The sequence below is a fragment of the Plecotus auritus genome (assembly GCF_963455305.1).
Source record: "Plecotus auritus genome assembly, chromosome: 1".
Classification (NCBI taxonomy): Eukaryota; Metazoa; Chordata; class Mammalia; order Chiroptera; family Vespertilionidae; genus Plecotus; species Plecotus auritus.
Genome location: NC_137770.1, coordinates 151,670,536 through 151,691,848, shown reverse-complemented (window position 1 = coordinate 151,691,848; position 21,313 = coordinate 151,670,536). Strand labels below are relative to the sequence as shown.

Genomic DNA, 21,313 nt, shown 5'->3' with positions numbered 1-21,313 from the left:
CCACAACAGTCAACTCAGACACAAAGTCTTAGAAAATAGTGGCAAACCACTACAGTCAAGGAGGTAATAACATATGAGAAAATGCTTTATAAACTAAGGGGTATTGTGTAAACATTATTATTTACATGACTGGTCTCTAGTGAGGTCCCACTTGAGACTCAGCTTTCACTGGTGCCCTGGTGTCCCATTAACATCACCACTTCTGTTTCTGATGGGGCACATGACAGGGGTTGGATATTTCCAACGTTTGTGTGTGAGGAGCTCTTGTTTTCCTCCTATGATCTCTTTGTGACCCATTCCCCTTTATAAATATGTGAACACAGATGAGGGCTCAGACAATACAGACTTCCCCAGGCAGCAACTGTAACTGCTTACGGCTTCTCGGAGGCAGAGTTTCTTGAGTTCCTCCAGCCTCTGGCGCAGCGTTTCCTCCAGCGCTTCCTGCCGGGACTTCAAGGCAGCCAGCATGTCTTTCTTGGCAGACTGAGAGCTATCTGATTCCTGAGAACCTGTCAATAAACAGTGGGGTTACTAGGCCAGCTCAGTGGGGGACACACATCTGGACCACTAAGAAATTTAACTGGAGCCTACACTGTGGACCTGGGATTTACCCCAGGAATAAAGGAAGTGTGAAATAAAACAGGTGTTGCAAGGTTCCAAGTGTGAGGAGAGAATTCTTAGCAAGTAGTGGACTTTACAGCTGGTCAGAAGCACTGGCAGGAAAATTTACACATCTGAAAAAGAAGTTTCACTTTCTTGATTATCTTAAGACTAGAGGCCGGGCACATGAAATTCGTGTATGGGAGGGGTCCCCCCACTCAGCCCAGCCTGCATCCTCTCCAATCCGGGACCCCTTGGGGGATGTCCAACTGCCGGTCTAGAACGGCAGTCGGACATCCCTCTCACAATCCTGGACCGCTGGCTCCTAATTGCTCACCTGCCTCCCTGAGAGATCGCCCCTGACTGCCCACCCCCCGCCATCCTGGTCACCCCTAACTGACCCCCTGCCAGCCTGGTCTCCCCCAATTACCCCCCTCTGCCAGAGCCTGGTCACCCCTAACTGCCTACCCCTCCATGCCTGGTCGCCCCTCACAGCACCCCTGCCAGCCTGGTTGCCCCACACAGCCTGCTGTTCAGTCATTTGGTCATCCCTCACTAACCCCCCTGCTGGCCTGGTTGCCCCACACAGCTTGCTTGTTCAGTCGTTTGGTCATTTCTCAGGCTGGCCCTGGGCAGCTAGGCAGCTGCCATCTGAGGCTTACCTGTGCCTCAGGCCAGCCCTGGGAGACTGGGGGGCTGAGGGGACTGGGGAACTCTGGAGGCAGGTGCGTGGAGCGGCTGGACCCGCCTGGGGGTGGGCCCGGCCATGCCACATGCCTGCCACCCCACCAGGGCTCAGGGAACTGGGTGGCGCCATCTTGTGGCTGTGGGCACCGCCATCTTTGAGGTTGTGGCAGTCAATTAGCATATTCCCTCTTTATTAGATAGGAGGATATTTCAGATACCTGTTTTAACTTCACTAGCAAAGTTTAACATACTTTGTACAATGAAGGGGAAAGTGAAATTCAAGCCAGTAATTTTAATACATAGTTTAATTTTTTTTTCCATTAAAAAATGCTGGTATTTTTTGCCTTGGCTGGCATGGCTAAGTGGTTAGAGCATCGGCCTGTGCATCAAAGGGTCCCAGGTTCGAATCTCAGTCAAGGGAATGTACTGGGTTTCACAGGGTCACTGTCTCAGTCAGGGCACATGCTGGAGGCAACCAATTGATGTTTCTCTCTCTCTCTCCCCCCGCCTCCTGTCTCTCCCTCCCCCCACCCCCTCTGAAAATTCAATGGAAAAAATATAAAAAATATCCTCAGGTAAGGATTAACAAAACAGATGCTGATATATATATATATATATATATATATATATATATATACACTAATATATATATATATATATATGTGTGTGTGTGTGTGTGTGTATTTTTTTTTAATATATTTTATTGATTTTTTTACAGAGAGGAAGGAAGAAGGATAGATAGTCAGAAACATCGATGAGAGAGAAACATCGATCAGCTGCCTCTTGCACACCTCCTACTGGGGATGTGCCCGCAACCAAGTTACATGCCCTTGACCGGAATCGAACCCGGGACCCTTCAGTCCGCAGGCCGACACTCTATCCACTGAGCCAAACTGGTTTTGGCTGTATTTTTTTTTTTTTTGCACGTTTAACATTAACATTTTGGAAATGCTGACATGTATCAAAATAGTCCAGAAGCTAAGCACCCAAAGATAACCACTCTCATACATTTTATTTTAACCTTTTTATCTAAGCCATACATTTAAAAAATAAAATTAGATTTTTACTGTGTTTTTTAACTTAATACTGTATCATGAGCAAATTCCCTCTTAATAAAAGCTACACATATTTTTACAATGTGGCAGAACTATCTGAATGATGATTCAAATAGCAGACTGATAGATATGAAACCTTTGTGGAAGGCACACAGTGAACCAAACTAGAGGAAAATAAGCTGAAATGCCAACGGGGGAGATGTAGGTTAGAAGAAAGCACACTTTCTTGGATGCAATGTTTGGATTCTGAAATTTCCTGCAGTGAAGCTATTATACCCTTTCACTTTGCTGGGGTAGGCAAGGTGTACCAGCTCCCTGGAAAAGGAAAAGCTGAGTATTACTTTGCTTCTGATGCCCATGGTGAGCAGAGTGTTAGACACGGACAGGTGATACTCAGTGTGCCTTCAAAGGCCTCACATGATGCCAGCTGCAACAGAATCAAACAACATCAAACATCTAGGGAAGAATCTAATGAGAAATATGCAAGATCTCTATGATGAAAATTATAAAAGTTTGCTGAAAAATAAATTACAGACCTAAAATAATAGAGAGATGTAGGTAGTCGTGGATTAGAAGCTTGACATCATAAAGATGTCAGTACTTCAGGAATTAACAGAATCATTGCAATACCAATAAAAATTTGAGCAGGACTTTTGGGGAGGGGGAGGGTAGCAACTGTATTTCCATGTAAAGCATTTTAGAACAAATCAGTGAATAGACAGATATGAGAATAATCTAATCAGAATTCCCAGTCAACTGGTCAGTTTCTCCCAGTGGTAAAGAAGACATCTAAGAGGGCTTCCAGTCAAGATAGATGATGTAAATTCTGTGTTTGCCGCCACAACCACATCAAAATTAAAACAAAATTCAGAACCTACATTAAGAACCACCTGAAGACTAGCTGAGTAGAAGTCCTATAACTAAATATATACAGAAGAAGCCACAAAGAGATTGGCAAAACGGGTGGAAACACAGAACAGGCAGGTCCCACATCCACTCGTGGCAATTAAGGACATTGGCTGCAGAGGTCCTCTCTGATGAGCGAGTGGCCCCAGGCTCCCTACTCCCAGGCACCAGTGCTGGGAAGAGGTGTCCCCACAACATCTGTCTGAAAAGCAGCAGGAATTGGATCCAGGTGAGATGGAGGGCTGCTGTAGACCCAAGCGTCCTCCTAAAGAGCCAGAGCACAGACTCACTTGGTCATAAACTCACTCACTCTGGGCTCCAGTGCAGTGGCAGCATCTCAAAAAGCAACCAACATACAGGGAGGAAGTGAATTGACTAGCTTCAGGGCAAGGACTCAGAGGCAGGTTTTGGAGTGTTATGGGGATAGAAATGCTGGCAGGCACCACTGCTCCTTTGAGACCTCTCCTAATCTAGCCAACAGGTGTAGGTGGGCACCAAATCTGAGCTCTTCAGTAACCTGGATAACACTGTTTGCCCCACCCTGGTGATTCCCTGGGATCCCACCCAATTCACACACCTGGTCTGAGTGGCTTCCAGCAGATTTTCCATAGGAGCAGCCTACCTTGGCTCACACTAAATACTTTTTTAAAATCTCTCAAAGATTCACAAACCCCAAACAAGAAGCGGCTGGCCTTAGTGTGCCCTGTATCTCTTCCTAAGCAGCCCCAAGCCTGGCATAAGCTATGGCCAAGGTAGGCCTTGGAACATAACTTCAAGTAAGTGGCAGTTGGCCTCAGCTCATATTGTGGTATCTACTAAAAGGTCCCAATCCAAAACAATAGTGTCAGCTGGCCTTGGTTCACAGCATAGCCGCTCCCAAGTGCCTCCAAGCCCAGTAGAAGAAGCAATCAACTGCAGATAACTTTGTAGCTCCCACCAGGTGGCCCTAAACTGGCCACAAATGGTGGCTAATGTAGGCCTGCACTGAAGCCCCTTCCAAGAGACTCCAGAGCAATATACCTAGTGGCTAGCTTCAGAACACAGCAGAGCACCCCTCCACCAGCTCCACAAACACACTCAAAGGGCGGATTCAGTTGGCACTAGAGCCCTTCTAAAGCAACTCCCAATCTGTGGGGTCAGCTCTTCTATAACAGCTTGTCCAATGTAGTCATGGCTGGCCCTTCCCAGCCAGTCAACCTGAGGGTCAATAACACAGACTGATGTGCCAACGGGATTCAAAGTGCAGCTACAACAGGAGACCACACAAGGGACACTCCTGGAGCACCTAGCTCAGGTGCACAGGAAAATTGTGCCACTGGGCCTCACAGGACACCTACTACATACATAAGGTCACTCTGCCAAAACTGAGAGATGTAGCAGCTCTATCTAATACATCGAAACAAACTCAGGAAGTCAGGAAAATGGGGAGACAAAGAAACATGTCCCAATGACAGTATAGAACAAAACTCCAGAAAAGGAACTAAATGAAATGGAGATAAACAATCTACCAGATACAGAGTTCACAACACTAGTTAGAAGGAAGCTCAATGAACTTAAGGGAAGAGTAAATGAATTCAATGAGAATTTCAACAAAGAAACCGAAAACATAAAAAAGAACCAGTCTAAATGAAGAATACAACAATCAATATTAAGAATAGATTAGAATCAACCACAGATTAGACAAAGAAGAGGATTGAATCATAGATTTGGAAGACAAAGTAGTGGAAAACACTTAGTCAAAATAGCAAAAGGAAAAAATAATATTTAAAAAATTGAGATGAGGATAGGGAACTTTGGGACAACCTCAAGCATATCATCACAGGGGTACCAGAAGGAAAAGAGAACAAGGGATTGAAATTCTAATTGAAGAAATATGGTTGAAAACTTCCTTAACATGGTGAAGGACACAGACATACAAGACCAGGGAAGTGTGGAAAGCCCCAAACAAAATAAACCCAAAGAGGTCCACACAAACATTCATCATAGTTAAAATTCCGAAGATCATAGACAAAGATATAATCTTAATACAGCAAGAGACAAGCAGTAGAGTTAATACAAGAGAGTTCCCATAAAGACTTTCAGGTTATTTTTCAACAGAAACTTTGTGGGCCAGAAAGGATTGGCACAAAATATTCAAAGTGATGAAAATTAAGGCTTACAACCAAGATTACTCTACCCAGCAAGGCTATCACTATTGTTCTTGTGCAGAGCACTCCCTTCACACTGCCAAATCTTAATTAGCTAGCCTCATCTTGACAATTCCCTGACACTCCAACCTACCACAAAAGTCTGTGGGCACCCGATTTTGGTGTACCCTGAGACTTTTGCTAAGTGACCTCAGACCCACCACTAGCATTGAGTTTGAATCTGTATGAATCTGGTGAACACCACTCATGCCTACCTTGTGTGTCACTGAAAACCTACTCATGCAACTCGCCTATGGCCAGAGGCTTTTTCAATGACTGAGCCTAACAGGCAGTTGGCAAGTGGATGCGGATATCAAGGTGACTTGGACATTTTGCTGATCTGTCCCTGGGCTCTGATCTGGTGTCAGCCTGCCTTGGTGTGTAGCTTGACCCCTTCCACACATACCCAGTCCTAGCAGAGGCAGCAAAAAACTGTGGATCACTTTGTAATTCCAAACAGGTAGCCCAGGGCCTGCAACAGGCAGTGCCTTACACTGACCTGCACTGGAGTCCCTCCAAAAGACCCCAGAACCAATAAACACAGTAGCTGGATTCAGACCATATCAGAGCACAACCAATTAGCTTCACAATCAGCACACCAAAAGGAAAAGCTCAAAAAGCACTGGACCCTGCTGGGGCAAATTCGACTTTGTTGCATCAGCCCCTGCACAGCAGTTCATAAACTGTGGTCAGGATCGATCTCTGCAGTCAGCCAGCCTGAGGGTCAATGCCACCTATGGATGGGCCAACTGCAATCAAGATTCAACTATAACAGGAGGTCTCACATGACCCACAAAGGGACATTCCTGATGTACTTGGTTTAGGTGAACAGGGAGACTGTGTCTCTGACCTTCACAAGATACCTACTACATGAGACCACCTACCAAGACTGGTAGGCATAGCAGATCTACTTAATATGTAGGAACATTTACAGAAAGGCATCCAAAATGGGCAGAAAAAGAAACACACCCCAAATGAAGGAACAGAAGAAATCCCCAGAGAAAGAACTAAATGAAATGGAAGAATCAATCTACCAGATACAGAGTTCAAAACAATGGTTATAAGGATGTGCAAAAAATTTAGGGGAAGAATGGATGAATTCATTGAGAACTTAAACAAAAAGATAGTAAACATAAGAAAGGACCAGTCAGAAATGAAGAATACATTAGAGGGAATCAACAGCAGGCTAGATGATGCAGAGGATAGAATCAGTGATTTGTAAAACAAGGTAGCAGAAAACATCCAATCAGAGCAGCAAAATATATATTTACCTATATAGACAGTTACCTATAAGGGAGTTCCCAGAAGACTGTCAGCTGATTTCTCAATAGAAATATTTCAGGCCAGAAGTGATTAGCCTGAAATATTCAAAATGATGAAAAGCAAGGACCAATAACCAAGATTCCCCTACCCAGCAAGGTTATAATTTAAAATTGATGGAGAAATAAAAAGCTTCCCAGACAAGAAAAAACCAAATGAGTTTATTACCACTAACCCAGTATTACAAGAAATGTTAAAGGAAAATCTTTAAGAAGAAGAAAGAAAATAGTTAAATAGTTATAAAGAATAAAATGGGAATAAATATGTACTTATAAAGGATAATTTTAAATGTAAATGGATTAAATATTCTAATCAAATGTCATGGGGTAACTGATTGAATAAGAAAAGAAGATCCATATACACTGAGTGGCCAGATTATTATGATCTCTGAACGCATAATAATCTGGCCACTCAGTGTATGTGTGTGTGTGTATATATATATATATATATATATATATATATATATATATATATATACATACACACACATATGTATATATTAGAGGCCCGGTGCATGAATTCGTGCATGGGTAGGGTCCGGCCAGCCTGGCCAGGGGGAGGGGACATGGGCAGTTGGCTGGCCTGCCTGCTGGTCAAACTCCTGGTTGAGGGGACAATTTGCATATTAGTCTTTTATTATATAGGATATACACTGAGTGGCCAGATTATTATGCGTTCAGAGATCATAATAATCTGGCCACTCAGTGTATATGCTGTCATCAAGCCACCCAATTCCAAATGAAAGATACACACAGAATGAAAGTAAAGGCATAGATAAAGGTATTTCATGCAAATGGATATAAAAAAAACTGGTGTAGTACTCTTATCAGACAAAATAGTCTTTAAGCCTTGGCCGGTGTTGCTCAGTGGATAGAGCATCCGCCCATGGTCTGTAGGGTCACGGGTCTGATTCCTGGTCAAGGGCACACACCTGGGTTGCAGGTTAGATTACCAGACCTGGTAAGGTGTGTGATGGAAGCAACCAATCTTTCATATTGATGTTCTCTCTCTTTTTCTCCCTTCCACTGTCTCTAAAACAAAACAAAACAAAAAAACAGTAAAAATATATTTTGCTGAGGATTAATATAAAATAAGACATAAAGAAGGTCATTATATAATGATAAAGAGATCAATCAACAAGAGGATATAACCCTTGTAAACACTGATGCACCTAACATAGAAGCACATAAATAGCGCTGAATGGGAGGCTCAGTTGGTTGGAGCATTGTCCAGTATACCAATAAGGTCTGATTCCTGGTCAGAGTATGTACAGAAAGCATCTCATTGAAGTATTACAGATGTTCAAAAACCAAAGTGAACATCTGTAATACTTCCTCTCTCTCTAAAAGTGAATAAAAACATGTCCTCAGGTGAGGACTAAAAAACCCACACATATATACTGGTATATAAAGCAAATATTGATGGATATAAAGGGAGAGATCCATACTAATACAATCATAGTAGGGGATTTTAAACCACTTAAACTTCAATGGATAGATCTTACAGACAGAAAAGCAAACAAACAAACAAACAAACAAAAAACTAAACAGTAGCCTTGAATGGAAAACTAGACCAGATGGAACTAATTGATATTAGTTCAGAGCATTTCACCCCAAAACAGCAAAATATAAATTCCTTTAAAGTGCTCATGGAACATTTTCTAGGATAGTCTACATGACACAAAACAAGTATATAAATTTAAGAAAATTAAAATAATATCAACCAGAGTGCTATAAAACTAGAAAGTAATTTCTTAAAGAAATCCCTGAAAAGCACACAAACAGATGGAGGCTACATAATATGTCAATAAACAATGAATGGGTTAAAAATTAGGCCAACCCCATATTTATGGACTACAACGAAAGCAGTCCTAAGAGGGAAATTCATAGCATTACCGGCCTACCACGCACGCACAAACAACCACCATGAAAAATCTCAAATAAACAATCTAACCTTACACCTAAAGGAACAAGAAAAAGAACAACAAACAAGGCCCAAAGTGAATAGAAGGAAGGAGATAATAAAGATCAGAGTGAAAATAAATGAAATAGACTTAAAAAAAAACAATGAAAACAAAAGCTAGTTCTTTTAAAAGATAAACAAGATTGATAAACCTTTAACCAGATTCCTTAGGAGAGAGAGAGAGAGAGAGAGAGAGAGAGAGAGAGAGAGAGAGAGAGAGAGAGAATCCAAACAAATAAAATCAGAAATGAAAAGAGGAAAATTAACAACACAACAGAAATATAAAAAAATTATAATAAAATATTATGAACAACTACATGCCAACAAATTGCAGTCTGGTGGAAGAAATGGATAAATTCATAGAAACATACAATCTTCCAAAATGGAAATAAGAAAAAAACACACACAGATATTCTGAACAGACCAATTACAACTAGTAAAATCAAAGATGTAATGAAAAAAAACTCCCTGCATCCATGAGCCATGAATATATGCATATAAGTTCTCTGTTTAATCTCCCCCTCCCCACCACCCTTGCCTTCCCATGGACACAGACAGTGGTGTAGTGAAGATATGGGAGGGCTGGATGTGGGATGGAGGGGGTCAATGGAAACAAAAACCAAAGTGAACATCTGTAATACTTTCAACAATAAAGATAAATTTTTTAAAAAATAAAATGCCTTATTTATTTTAAAGCCTCCCAACAAAAAAACAGTCCTAGACATGATGGCTTCACAGATAAATTTTACTAAATTTTCAAAGAAGAACTAATATTTCCCAAAGTATTCAAAAAAGTTCAAGAGGCATAAAGACTAACAAGCTCATTTTAAGAGGCTAGTATTATGTTCATTACAAAACCAGATGAAGAGTTGCAAAATGGTGACAGGTTAAAATAGAAAAAAAATCCTAAATAATTAAATGAAGACTTGCTGGAGAGAACCCTTATAGCCAAGGATGTAAAGTAGAGACCACATAGAGACTGGCAAGAAGTGCAGAGGCATGAGTGGAGTTGACTGGCTCCCACAGGCAGCAACTGAAATGCTAGAGGGATATCTTAGCTTTGGGGGGATACCACTGAAAACTCCAGGTTCTAAACCCCAAGCTGGTCTCCCAAGTCCTGAGCAACAGAACTGAAAAAGGTGCCCACATAACATCTGGTTGTGAAAAGCAGTGGGGTTGCTGTCTGTCAGGGGGAAATGCTGGAAATGCAGGCCTCTTAAAAGGCCAACACACAAAACTTCATGTGCAGCCACTTACCTTGGGCTACGGTGGAGGGTTGGTAGAGTGGACTAGAGCTGTGTGAGGAAAATTCTGGGGTTGGGGGCTCTAGAGTTAGAACTCAGAAGGCAGACACCAGATTCCTGTGCTGAGACATTCCCCCATGCTGCAGAGGACATCTTTCCAAGGCAGACCTTTATCATCCAGGCAGCTTTTGCCTGGGGGCGGGGAGGGGGAGTAAATTGCCCATGTTGGAAAACCTCTCGCCCCACCCTTTGGAGTTTACTCCTTGCTGTGGTCGACAGCCTGAGGCTCACTGAGAGACTATGAATAGCAATCAGCATGCAGGCAGAAGCGGATTTCTTGATACCTTGTGTCTTTGCTTGATCTGCTTCTAGAACCTGGTCTAGGAAAAGCACACTTGGTGTACATCTTGGTCCTCTCCAAAGATATCGAGCCACAGCAGAGAAAGCCACAAGCTGTGGATTGCTGATAGCTCCAAACAGGGTACACAGGGCCAGTCACAAACTGTCTGACCACAGAGTGCCTCCAAAAAGACTGGTAGTCATAGCAGATCTACCTAATACATAGAAACAAATCCAAACAGACAGCCAAAATGGGGAGATAAAAAAAAAAAAAAAAAAAAAAAAGCCTCAAATGGAAGAATAAGAGAATTCTCCAGAAAAAGAGATAAGTTAAATGGAGATAAGAAAGGTATCATATATAGAGTCCAGAATAATGATTATAAGGATGCTCAACAGCATGAGAAAAGATATAGAAATTATGAAAAATGACCACACGGAAATGAAGAATACCATAACACTAATAAAGAAAACACTGAAAGGAATATAAAGCAGATTAGAGAAAGCTGAGGATCAGATTCAGTAATTTAGAAGAAAGGTAGAAAAAAATCACTCAATCAGAGAACCAAAAAGAAAAAAACAATTAAAAAAGAGGAGGACATCAACAAATCAACAAACGACAAGTGCTGGTGAGGATGTGGAGAAAAAGGAACACTCCTGCACTGCTGGCAGGAATGCAGACTGGTGCAGCCTCTGTGGAAGATGATATGGAGTTTCCTCAAAAAGTTAAAAATGGAACTCCCATTTGACCCAGTGATCCCACTTCTAGGACTATATCCCAAGAAACCAGAAACACCAATCAGAAAGGATATATGCACCCCTATGTTCATAACAGCACAATTTACAATAGCTAAGATTTGGAAACAGCCTAAGTGAACACACAACAACCCCAAATCTATGGGACACAGCAAAAGCAGTCCTGAGAGGCAATTTCATAGTACTACAGGCCTACTTTAAAAAACAAGAAAAAAATTTAATAACTGTCTAACCCTACACTTAATGATTTAGAAAGAGAGCTATAAGAAAAGCCCAGAGTAAGTAGACGGAAGGAAATAATAAAGATTAGCGCAAAAATGAATGTTATAGAGCCTAAAAAAAATACAAAAGATCAATGGAACCAATGCTGGTTCTTAGAAAAAATAAAGGAGATTGATGAACCCCTAGACAAAATCATCAAGAAACCAAGAGAAAGGAAAAACTGGCACCACAGAAATACAAAGGATTGTAAGAAAATATTATGAACAACTAACTATAGGCCAACAAGCTGGACAATGTGGACAATGTACAAATTCCTAGAAAAATACAATCTTCCAAAACAGAATCAGGAAAAATCAGAAAACCTGAGTAGACCAATAACAACTGATGAAATTGAAGCAGTAATAAAAAAAATACTCCCAGAAAACAAAAGCCCATGTCCAGAGAGCTTCACAGGAGATTTTTTTTTTAACCAAAGATTCAAAGAAGAACCAACACCTATCTTCCTCAAACTATTCCAAAAAATCTAAGAGGAAGGAACACTTCTAAGGTCTTTTTATGAGGTCGGTATTACCCTAATTCCAAAACCAGATAAAGACACATATAAAGAAAGAGAATTACACGCCAATATCCTTGATGAAAGCAGATGCTAAAATTCTCAACAAAATGTTAGCAAATCAGATCCAGCAATACATTAAAAATATCATACACCATGACCAAGTGGGATTTATTCCAGGCATGTAAGGCTGGTACAAAATTCGCAAATCAATAAATGTGATTTATTACAGAAACAAACTGATAGACAAAAATTACATGATCATAACCATAGATGCAAGAATGCATTTGACAAAATCCAACATCCACTTTTGATAAAAAACCTCAGCAAAGTGGGAATAGAGGAATCATATCTCAACATGATAAAGGCAATATATGACAACCTACAGCCAACATCATAGTCAATGGGCAAAATCTAAAACCATTTTCCCTAAGAACAGGAACAACACAGGGATGTCCACTTTCACCACCCTTATTCAACATCATATAAGAAGTCTTAGCCACAGCTTTAAGACAAGAAGAAAACATAAAAGGCATCCAAATTGGAAAGCAGAAAGTAAAACTGTCATTATTCGCAGATGACATGATATTGTACATAGACAACCCTAAGGACTTGACCAAAAAGCTTCTAGGTTTAATAAATGAATTCAGTAACATAACAGGATACAAAATTAACACCTAGAAACTGATGGCATTTTTATACACTAATAATGAATTCTCAGAAAGAGAAACTAAAAAAAAAAAAAAAAAAATTAAGATACTTAGGAATATACTTAACCAAGGAGTTAAAAAACCTGTACTCAGAAAACTGCAGGATGTTGAAAAAAAAGGAAGATATATAAACAAGTGGAAGAATATATATCATGTTTATGGATTTCTAGAATTAACATAATTAAAATGTGCATACTATCCAAAGCAATCTATAGATTTAATGTAATACCTATTAAAATACCAACAACATATTTTATAGATCTAGAAAAAATACCTGAAAAATGTATATGGAACCAAAAAAGACCCCAAATAGCCACATCAATCTTGACAAAGAAGAACGAAGTTGGAGGGTTCACAATACTGGATACCAAGTTATACTACAAAGCCACTGTACTCAAAACAGCATGGCACTGGCACAAGAACAGGCATATAGATCAACGGGACAGAACAGAGATCCAAGCCATTAAGCTAATTAACATTTGACAAAGGAGGCAAGAGCATACAATGGAGTAAAGACAGTGTCTTCAATAATGGTGTTGAGAAAATTGGACAGATACATGCAAAAATAAACTGATTCTAGACCACCAACTGATACTATACACAGGAATAAACTCAAAATGGATAAAAGACTTAATTGTAACTTGTGAAACCATAAAAATCCTAGAAGAAACTATAGGCAGCAAAATCTCAGACATCTCTCATAGCAATATGTTTGCTGATACATCTCCTAGTGAAAGGAGTTTTTAGGGGTAAAATAGGCAGGTTTAGGAAGTGTCAGGAATTAGGGGGTGGTAAGCTGGGAGCTGCCAGAAGGAATACATTCACAAGATAAGGGGCTGGGGGCTGCCAAAAGGTATACATTTACAGAATAAAGGAGAGGAAGCCACCCATTCACAGAATAAAGAGGAAGGCCGCAGGGAATAAAAAACAAAAGGGAGAAAAAGAGGGGAACCCCACCTGGGGTTTGAGCTCTGAAGCTGCTATAGTGACCAATCTGAGGGGATACAGGACACAAAGAACTGCAGCCTTTATAAACTTTAGAAAAGAGGGACTTTGTGGGTCTCTCTCTTCCCCTCCCCACATGAGAGTCTGTGCTTGTTTCCCAATATATCTCCACTTTTTCCTATACCACCTTTTGTTCGAAGCTTCATTTTTCGAATCCACCTGGACAAGAACCTGGGAAATCACCTTTGCATCCTGCCCAGAGGAAAACAACACATTCAATTTCCCTGTTTCACTAGAGCAAAGGAAACTAAGGAGAAAATAAACAAATGGGACTACATCAAAATAAAAAGCGACTTCTGCACCTCTGCTTTCTGGCCCAGCCAGTGCCCCGGATGACTGCCACTCTCAGGCCCTACCTGAGTGCTGTGCAGGCACACTGCAGGTGGCCCTCGGCCTGGAGAACTTTCTTCCCAGAAAGACACTACAAGCACGAGGTGGAAGTCAGGAGTAGCAAAGAGCTCCTGTTTTAACCCGTGACCATCAGCAGGAATGAGGAGGAAAAGGTTCTGACTGAGGGCTCCATCAACTCTGTGTAGGTCAGCATTGCTGTGAAACGGCTGATGAGATTGAGATTTTATGCCACAAGTTCATGTGCTTCATGATGAAGCGAGCAGAGAATTTCTTTATTCTTCAAAGGAAACCAGTGGAGGGTATGACATCAGTTTTCTGATCACCAGCTTCCACACAGAGCACATAAGTTGGTGGACTTTGTAATCCACTTCATGGAGTAGATCCACAAACAGATCAGGGAGACGAAGCTGTCGGTCAACGCCCACGCCAGCATTGTGGCTGAGAGGTTCCTTAAGAATTTTTAAACATCTGGTTGGATCTCGTGGCCTTCCCCCTCAGAATCTCCTGTGTCTCTGGGAATGCATCCTGGAGTCACTTCTCGGAGCAGCAGAGGAAGCAGAGGAGGGGGCCTGGAGTGGGGTGGACATTGGATGTGGGAGGGGGGTGGTGTGTGTGCTAGCTGGCAATAATGCAGCAGTGGACCTGCCCCAAGGCCTCATGTGCCAGGTCAGGCTGGCTTCTGCTATTCAGTCCCTGGGCTGGGACAGATTTTTAAAAATGTCTTGAAATTTAAACTCTGTGCTTGTAGGAAACTGTAACCTTTATGTCTTTTTTTTTTTTTCCCACCTCCAGTGGCTGTGACTGGTCCCAGTGATTGTACCTTATTGGTCATTGTGGGTCTGGGCAGACCTGGACCCAGAAGGGGACTACTGTTTCTCCCCCAAGCCACCCCACGGGATGGAGGGAGGTTTCAGACTCCAGTTTGTCTCTTTTGCCTTCTTATTTTCAAGCCTCCTTGGGTCCAGGAGAAGCAGTGGCCAGCTTCCTGAGCTCTGCCTAAAAATGGCCACCCAGCACTGGTTGAGGACTAGGGTTGAACCATGGCTACCAGCCATACCTAGGAGCTAGAGCCAGAAAGCCAGGCAACCTCTGGCCACAGGGGCCGCTTCAAGCCCGCCCAGCCGAGGGGAGCCACTGTTCCGCCTTGTCTGTCAGTGCAGTGCCTGTGTGAGAGGTGGAGAGGTGAGTCCTCTCAGACTCCTGGCTGGGTCTTCCCACCTGCTCTGGGTCCTCTGATCCCATGCTCCCTGTATCTTGTCTTATTCTGGCAGATCCTCCCTCCCCTGATTAAACTCTCTTCTTGCCCCTTTGGGGCCGCATGAAAAAAATAAAAAAATAAAATAAAAAGCTTTTGCACAGCAAAAGAAACCATTAATAAAATGAAAAGGGAGTCCACTGTATGGGAGAAGATATTTGGCAATGATACATCTGATAAAGGGTTAATATCCAAAATATATAAGAAACTCATACAACTTAACAAAAGGAAGACAAACAATCCAATTAAAAAATGGGCAAAAAGCCTAAACAGACACTTCTCCAAAGGGGACATACAGTTGGCTAAGAGACATATGAAAAAATGCTCAAAGTAACTAATCACCAGAGAGAGGTAAATTAAAAACACAATGAAGTATCACCTCACACCTGTCAGAATGACTACAATCAACACATCAACAAATGACAAGTGCTGGTGAGGATGTGGAGAAAAAGGAACCCTCGTGCACTGCTGGTGGGAATGCAGCCTGGTGCAGCCACTATAGAAAACAGTATGGAGTTTTAATTCAAAAATTAAAAATGGAACTGCCATTTGACCCAGTGATCCCACTTCTAGAAATATATCCTAAGAAACCCAAAACACCAATAAGAAAGAATAAATACACCCTTACGTTTATAGGAATTTATAATAGCTAAGATCTGGAAACAGCCCACGTGCCCATCAGTAGATGAGTGGATAGAAAAGCTCTGGTACATTTACACCATGGAATACTATGCAGCAGTAAAAAAGAAGGATCTCTTACCCTTTGAGACAGCATGGAGGGACCTGGAAAGTATTATGCTAAGTGAAATAAGCCAGTCAGAGAGTGACAAGTATCATATGATCTCACTCATATGTGGAATCTAAGAACAAAATAAACTGATGAACAGAATAGATCCAGAAGTATAGAAGCATGGAAGAAACTGTAGAATCTCAGAGGGAAGATGGGGGTGGGTGGGAAGAGATTAACCAAAAAACTTGTATGCACATATGCATAACCTATAGACACAGACAATTGTGTGGTGAAGGCCTGGGGCGGGGGCAGATGTGGGCTAGAAGGGGTCAATGGGGAAAAAAAAGGGATATCTGTAATACTTTCAAAAATAAAGATAAATTAAAAAAAAAAAAACAGATGAAGATACTACAAAGAAAAAAAATTATAGGCCAAATCATGGATGAACATAGATGTAAAAATCCTTAATTAAATATTAGCAAACTGAATTCAACAATACATTAAAAGATCATACACCATGATCAGTGGGATTTGTTCCTGGTATGCAAGGTTGGTACAATATTCACAAGTCAATAAATGTAATGCACCACATAAACAAAAATAATCGTATCAATAGATGCAGAAAAAGCATTGACAAAATCTTACATCCATTCATGTTAAAAACTCTCATCAAAGTGAAGATAGAGGGACAATAACATAATAAAGGTCATATATGACAAACCCACAGCTAAAATCATACTCAGCAGTGAAAAGGTGAAGGATTTTTCTTTAAGATCTTGAACAAGACAAAGATATCTACCCTTCACCATTTTGTTCAACATAGTCGTGGAAGTCCTAGTCACAGCAATCAGACAAGAAAAAGAAATAAAAGGCATCCAAATTGGAAGAAGTAAAACTGTCATTTGCAGATGATATGATACTATACAGAGAGAACCCTAAAGATTCCACTAAAAGACATTAGAACTGATAAATGAATTCAGCAAGGTAGAATACATAGTTAATATTCAGAAATTGGTTGCCTTTTTATACTTCAATAATGAACTATCAGAAAGAGAAATTAAGAAAACAATGCCATTTATAATTGCATCCTATATAATAAAGAGGTAATATGCAAATTGACCATCACTCCAACACACAAGATGGCCACCACAAGATGGCCGGCAGGGGAGGGCAGTTGGGGGCAATCGGGCCGGCAGGGGAGCAGTTAGATGTCAATCAAGCTAGCAGGGGAGTGGTTAGAGGGTGATCAGGCTGGCAGGCAGAAGCAGTTAGGGCAATCAGGCAGGCAGGCAGGCAGGCAGGCAGGCAAGCGGTTGGGAGCCAGCAGTCCTAGATTGTGAGAGTGATGACCGACTGCCTAAATTGGCAGTCGGATATCCCTTGAGGGGTCCCAGATTGGAGAGGGTGCAGGCTGGGCTGAGGGACACCCCTCACCCCCATGCACAAATTTCGTGCTCCGGGCCTCTAGTCAAAAATAAAATAAAGTATCTAGGAATAAATTTAACAAGGAGGTAAACGACCTGTCTTCAGAAAATTATAAGACATTGAAGAAGGAAACAAAAAGAATCAAATGAATGTAAGCATATACCATGATCATGGATAGAAAGAATTAACATTGTTTAAGTGTCCATACTACCCAAAGCAATTTATAGATTCAATGCAATTTCTACCAAAATATCAATGGTGTTTCTCATAGAACTAGAACAAATATTCCTAAAATTTACATGGAACCACTAAAGATCTGAATAGGCATAGCAATCTTGAGAAAGAAGAACAAAGTTAGAGGTATCATGCTACCTGATATCAAGTTATAGCTATAGTAATCAAAACAGTATGGTACTGGTATAAAAACAGACACATGAATCAATGAAACAGAATATGAAGCTCAGAAATAAATCCACAGCCATATGGTCAGTTAATCCATGGCAAAGGAGGCAAGAATATACAATGGGATAAAGATAGTGTCTCCAATAAATATTGTTAGGAAAAATTGACAGATACATGCAAAAAAAATAGACCACTGTTTTACACCATATACAAGAATAAATTCAAAAATGATTAAAAACAAATATAAGACCTGAAACCATAAAACTCCTAGAACCAAACATAGGTAGTAGAAGTTAGATATTGTTCTTGGTAATATTTTTTTTCAATATGTCTCATTAGGCAAAGGGAAAAAAAAGGAAAAAAAATAAACAAGTGGGACTCCATTTAACTAAAGAGTTTTTGCATAGCAAAGGTAACCATTAATAAAACAAAAAGACAGCCTACTGAATGGGAGAAGATTTTCATCAATGATACTCCGATAAGGGATTAATATCGAAAAAATACATACATCTCAACACAAAGAAAAACAATCAATATCAGTATATTTTGACTCCAATTTGGGCCTTTTTTCTCCCTCGCCCCATTCTAGTATGAAATAGATAAAATCTGTCACTGCAGGAGAGTATCATCTTGATGCCTCCACAGTGGCTCATGAGTATTAACTGGAATGAACAAACAAATAAATGTTGTCAGTCATACTTGGATGCTATAATCAAATTGTACCTCATCTTGGTAAAGAAATCTAGTACCTGTAAGTCGTTTCTTTATAGTACCTACCTTCCAAACCTTTAATCATTTTGGTACCTCTTCTTTGGATTTTGTCATGCTTCAATCACAGGTTTCCAAATTCAATAGCAACCCTGAACAAAAGTGTGCCTCTTAGGAAGTATCCATTACCTCATGTTCTTAGACACTGAATTCACATGGTGTTCTGTTATGCAACACACAGCTCGACAGGCTCCCCTTTTGAATGGTGTAGTTCAGGTGCTCTACTTCCTTATCAATGACCCCACACTTATCAGTACTCTCTCCAAGTTTATATCCATCTAATAGCACATACTAAGTCACTTTGAATATTCTCTGGTTCTCGTCGTCACAGTCACCAATTACATTTGAGAACACAGGAACTACTAATGAGGCATGCTCTGTTCTATCATCTGAAGAATTAGTAAGAATGTAAGATAATAATGGAAGAAAGTCATACTTTGGACTGAAAAAACAGGCCCGGGGAAACTTGGGTCCAAGAAAGATGAAAGGATCTCTAGCTCACGTGAAAACTTCATTGTTTTCCCCTTTCACCCCTGCCTAGCCTCTCTGTAGGAAATGATGCTGTATGACGTCAAAAATAAGAATTAACTATGTTCAAGGATGGCAAAAGTCACACAACATTAAACTCTGGGAGGTAAAGCACAACATTTTTAGATCATTTTGTCTCTAGTTGTGGGATTAGTTGTAGTCTTGAGTTATAGGGCTCATTAGCGCTACCTAAATTATTTTATTCATAATAATTAGGCTAAATACCCAACCCACATAAGACAGACTAGATGGCTCAAGAGGCCCTCTTCATGTCTGGCACCACTAAGTCTAGCTCTTTTACACCTTTATTCTGGATATTGCTTCATGAGAAATGTGGTGCGAGGCACCAAGTTAAATCTCTGCAAACTGAGCCAGCCTGGCCTGGCCATGTGGATTTCCATTTTAGCCATAATGCTACCCGAGTAGAGGGTCAGGCAGTTCTGAGTTTAATGAACTCTAAACCACTTAATAGATGTGTGACCTTGGGGTACTGACCTGCCCTCCTTAATCTGTTGTGAAGACTAAGTGAAATAATGCATATGATACCACTATATGTGCCTAGAATAAATAGGTAACTCCTCAATCTTGGGTGAAGATTTAACACGAGTGAGTGCATATATATCCCTACATGTACATCACACACACACACACACACACACACACACACACACACACACCAGTGGAATTAGAGAGAGAAATCCTTGAGACTACCTCTTCACCATTGCTTAAGGAAGTATTGGTCAAAGAAAAGATACTATGTAATTTAGCATACCACTTGGGCTCCAAAGCTCACTTTTAAAAGGAGCAACAGAGGTCTAGGCAGTATTTCTGAACTATGTTTCTTGAGCCCCTGGGTTTGCAGACATGCCTTTGGGACTGCTATGAATGAGGGTGGATCACGGTTGTGAGATTCCGTGGGTTCTGGGGCCCCCACTCTGCACACCTCAAGGTAGGGCAGTTCCAGCCTAACCTGTTTCATGCATTCAGGTTCGTGTCAGATTGCATCTGAAAAGAGGTTCCCAGTGCTTCTGTTTCTCTAAAGGAAATCCCCTGCTCTGGGACCAGGGCTCTGAATTCTCCAGGCAGCTCTATTTTAGAGCTCGTGGGATCTGAGCCTGTGGGACGTTACCTGCAACCAGGTAAATATGCCAATCATGAGAAGTGGCCAAGTTCCTAGCGACAAGGATGCCTCAGTAACAGTTCCATAGAAAGAAACACAAGAGCATCAGAGAAGGAGCCCCAAGTGGTCTGTTATGTTGAGATTCCCATGGCATCTACAACAGCTCTCTAGGCATCCCCTGAATGGCACAGCTGACATCCTAAAGGGAGGCCAGAAAGTTAGCCAGAAAGCAGGAGGCAGAGATTCCCGGCTAATTCCCTTAAGAGACAATGATTCCAGGAGACACCCAATCAGGGAAGGGGCCTCAGGGGCTCTGGTCTACAGGAATCTTAACAAACTAAAGGATTTTGACCATGTCAAAAATGATTCTAGACAGAAATCACTTCAAATCAGCACACAGACTTGCCAAAAGGTACAGAAACTCTCTGTTACCACGATTTATCCATTTCCACTTATTTGAACCCACACAAATAGGCAAGAACACCCCAAGGGTATAAATTTAGTGCCTCAGAAATTAAAAAGTGTAAGTCTGTAGTCTTTGAGAGGGGCAGTGAAGGACAGGAAAGAGACCCGGATTTCCATCAAGATCTGCTATTGAATGTGTAACACCTCGGGTTACTAACTCTGGGAGTCATGATGTTCCCTTCTAGAAACGACCAATTAACCAACCTCCAAGAGCCCTCCAAACTTGAAGAATCTATTACTTAATAAACCACTTAATTAGGCAGTGCCCTCGTGCCTCTGGCAGTCATTTTTTGCAGCTTGTACAAAATTATCCTCACATCCAGGGCCATCTTCCCTCTTTCCCTTACGATTCCCGCCTCTAGAAAAGACAGACACCCTGCCAACTCCGGTCCTTCCCCAGTTAATGTGACAATTTGCCTCGAATTGGAAGGGAATGTCTAATGATCAACCAGCGCCTAAATAATTTATTTCGTCATCTTATCAACAGTTCAAAGCAAATACTTGTAAGCTTGAATGCTAAACAGATTAATCAGAGCTGCCTTTGGGACTAGAAAAGTAGGAAGATGGAAAACTCTACTAGAGTCAGGAGTGGGATCTCAAAACTTATGGACTGACCAAACAGTGGCCAAGTTACTTCAAAAGGGTTGTCTACCCATAATGAATGGGGCAGGAGGCAAAATACATAAATACATAAATACTTCCTGGTTGTTAGTAGAAGTTTAGAGCA

General features: G+C 41.1%; 1 protein-coding gene and 1 pseudogene across 7 annotated transcripts in view; one reads left to right on the top strand and one right to left on the bottom strand.

Annotated features, from left to right (window-relative positions):
* The window catches only part of FRMD4A (FERM domain containing 4A), a 656,887-nt gene that overhangs the window by 33,737 nt on the left and 601,837 nt on the right, over positions 1–21,313 (bottom strand). For all 6 annotated transcript variants that reach the window (XM_080647786.1, XM_080647785.1, XM_080647787.1 and 3 more), the window contains one exon: positions 376–509. In XM_080647786.1, the coding sequence (XP_080503912.1) occupies positions 376–509 (134 nt within the window). The remainder of the gene's footprint in view (positions 1–375; positions 510–21,313) is intronic.
* Positions 13,875–14,357, top strand: LOC308237274 (actin-related protein 2/3 complex subunit 4-like; annotated as a pseudogene). The gene has a single exon. The product of its transcript is annotated as an actin-related protein 2/3 complex subunit 4-like (transcript).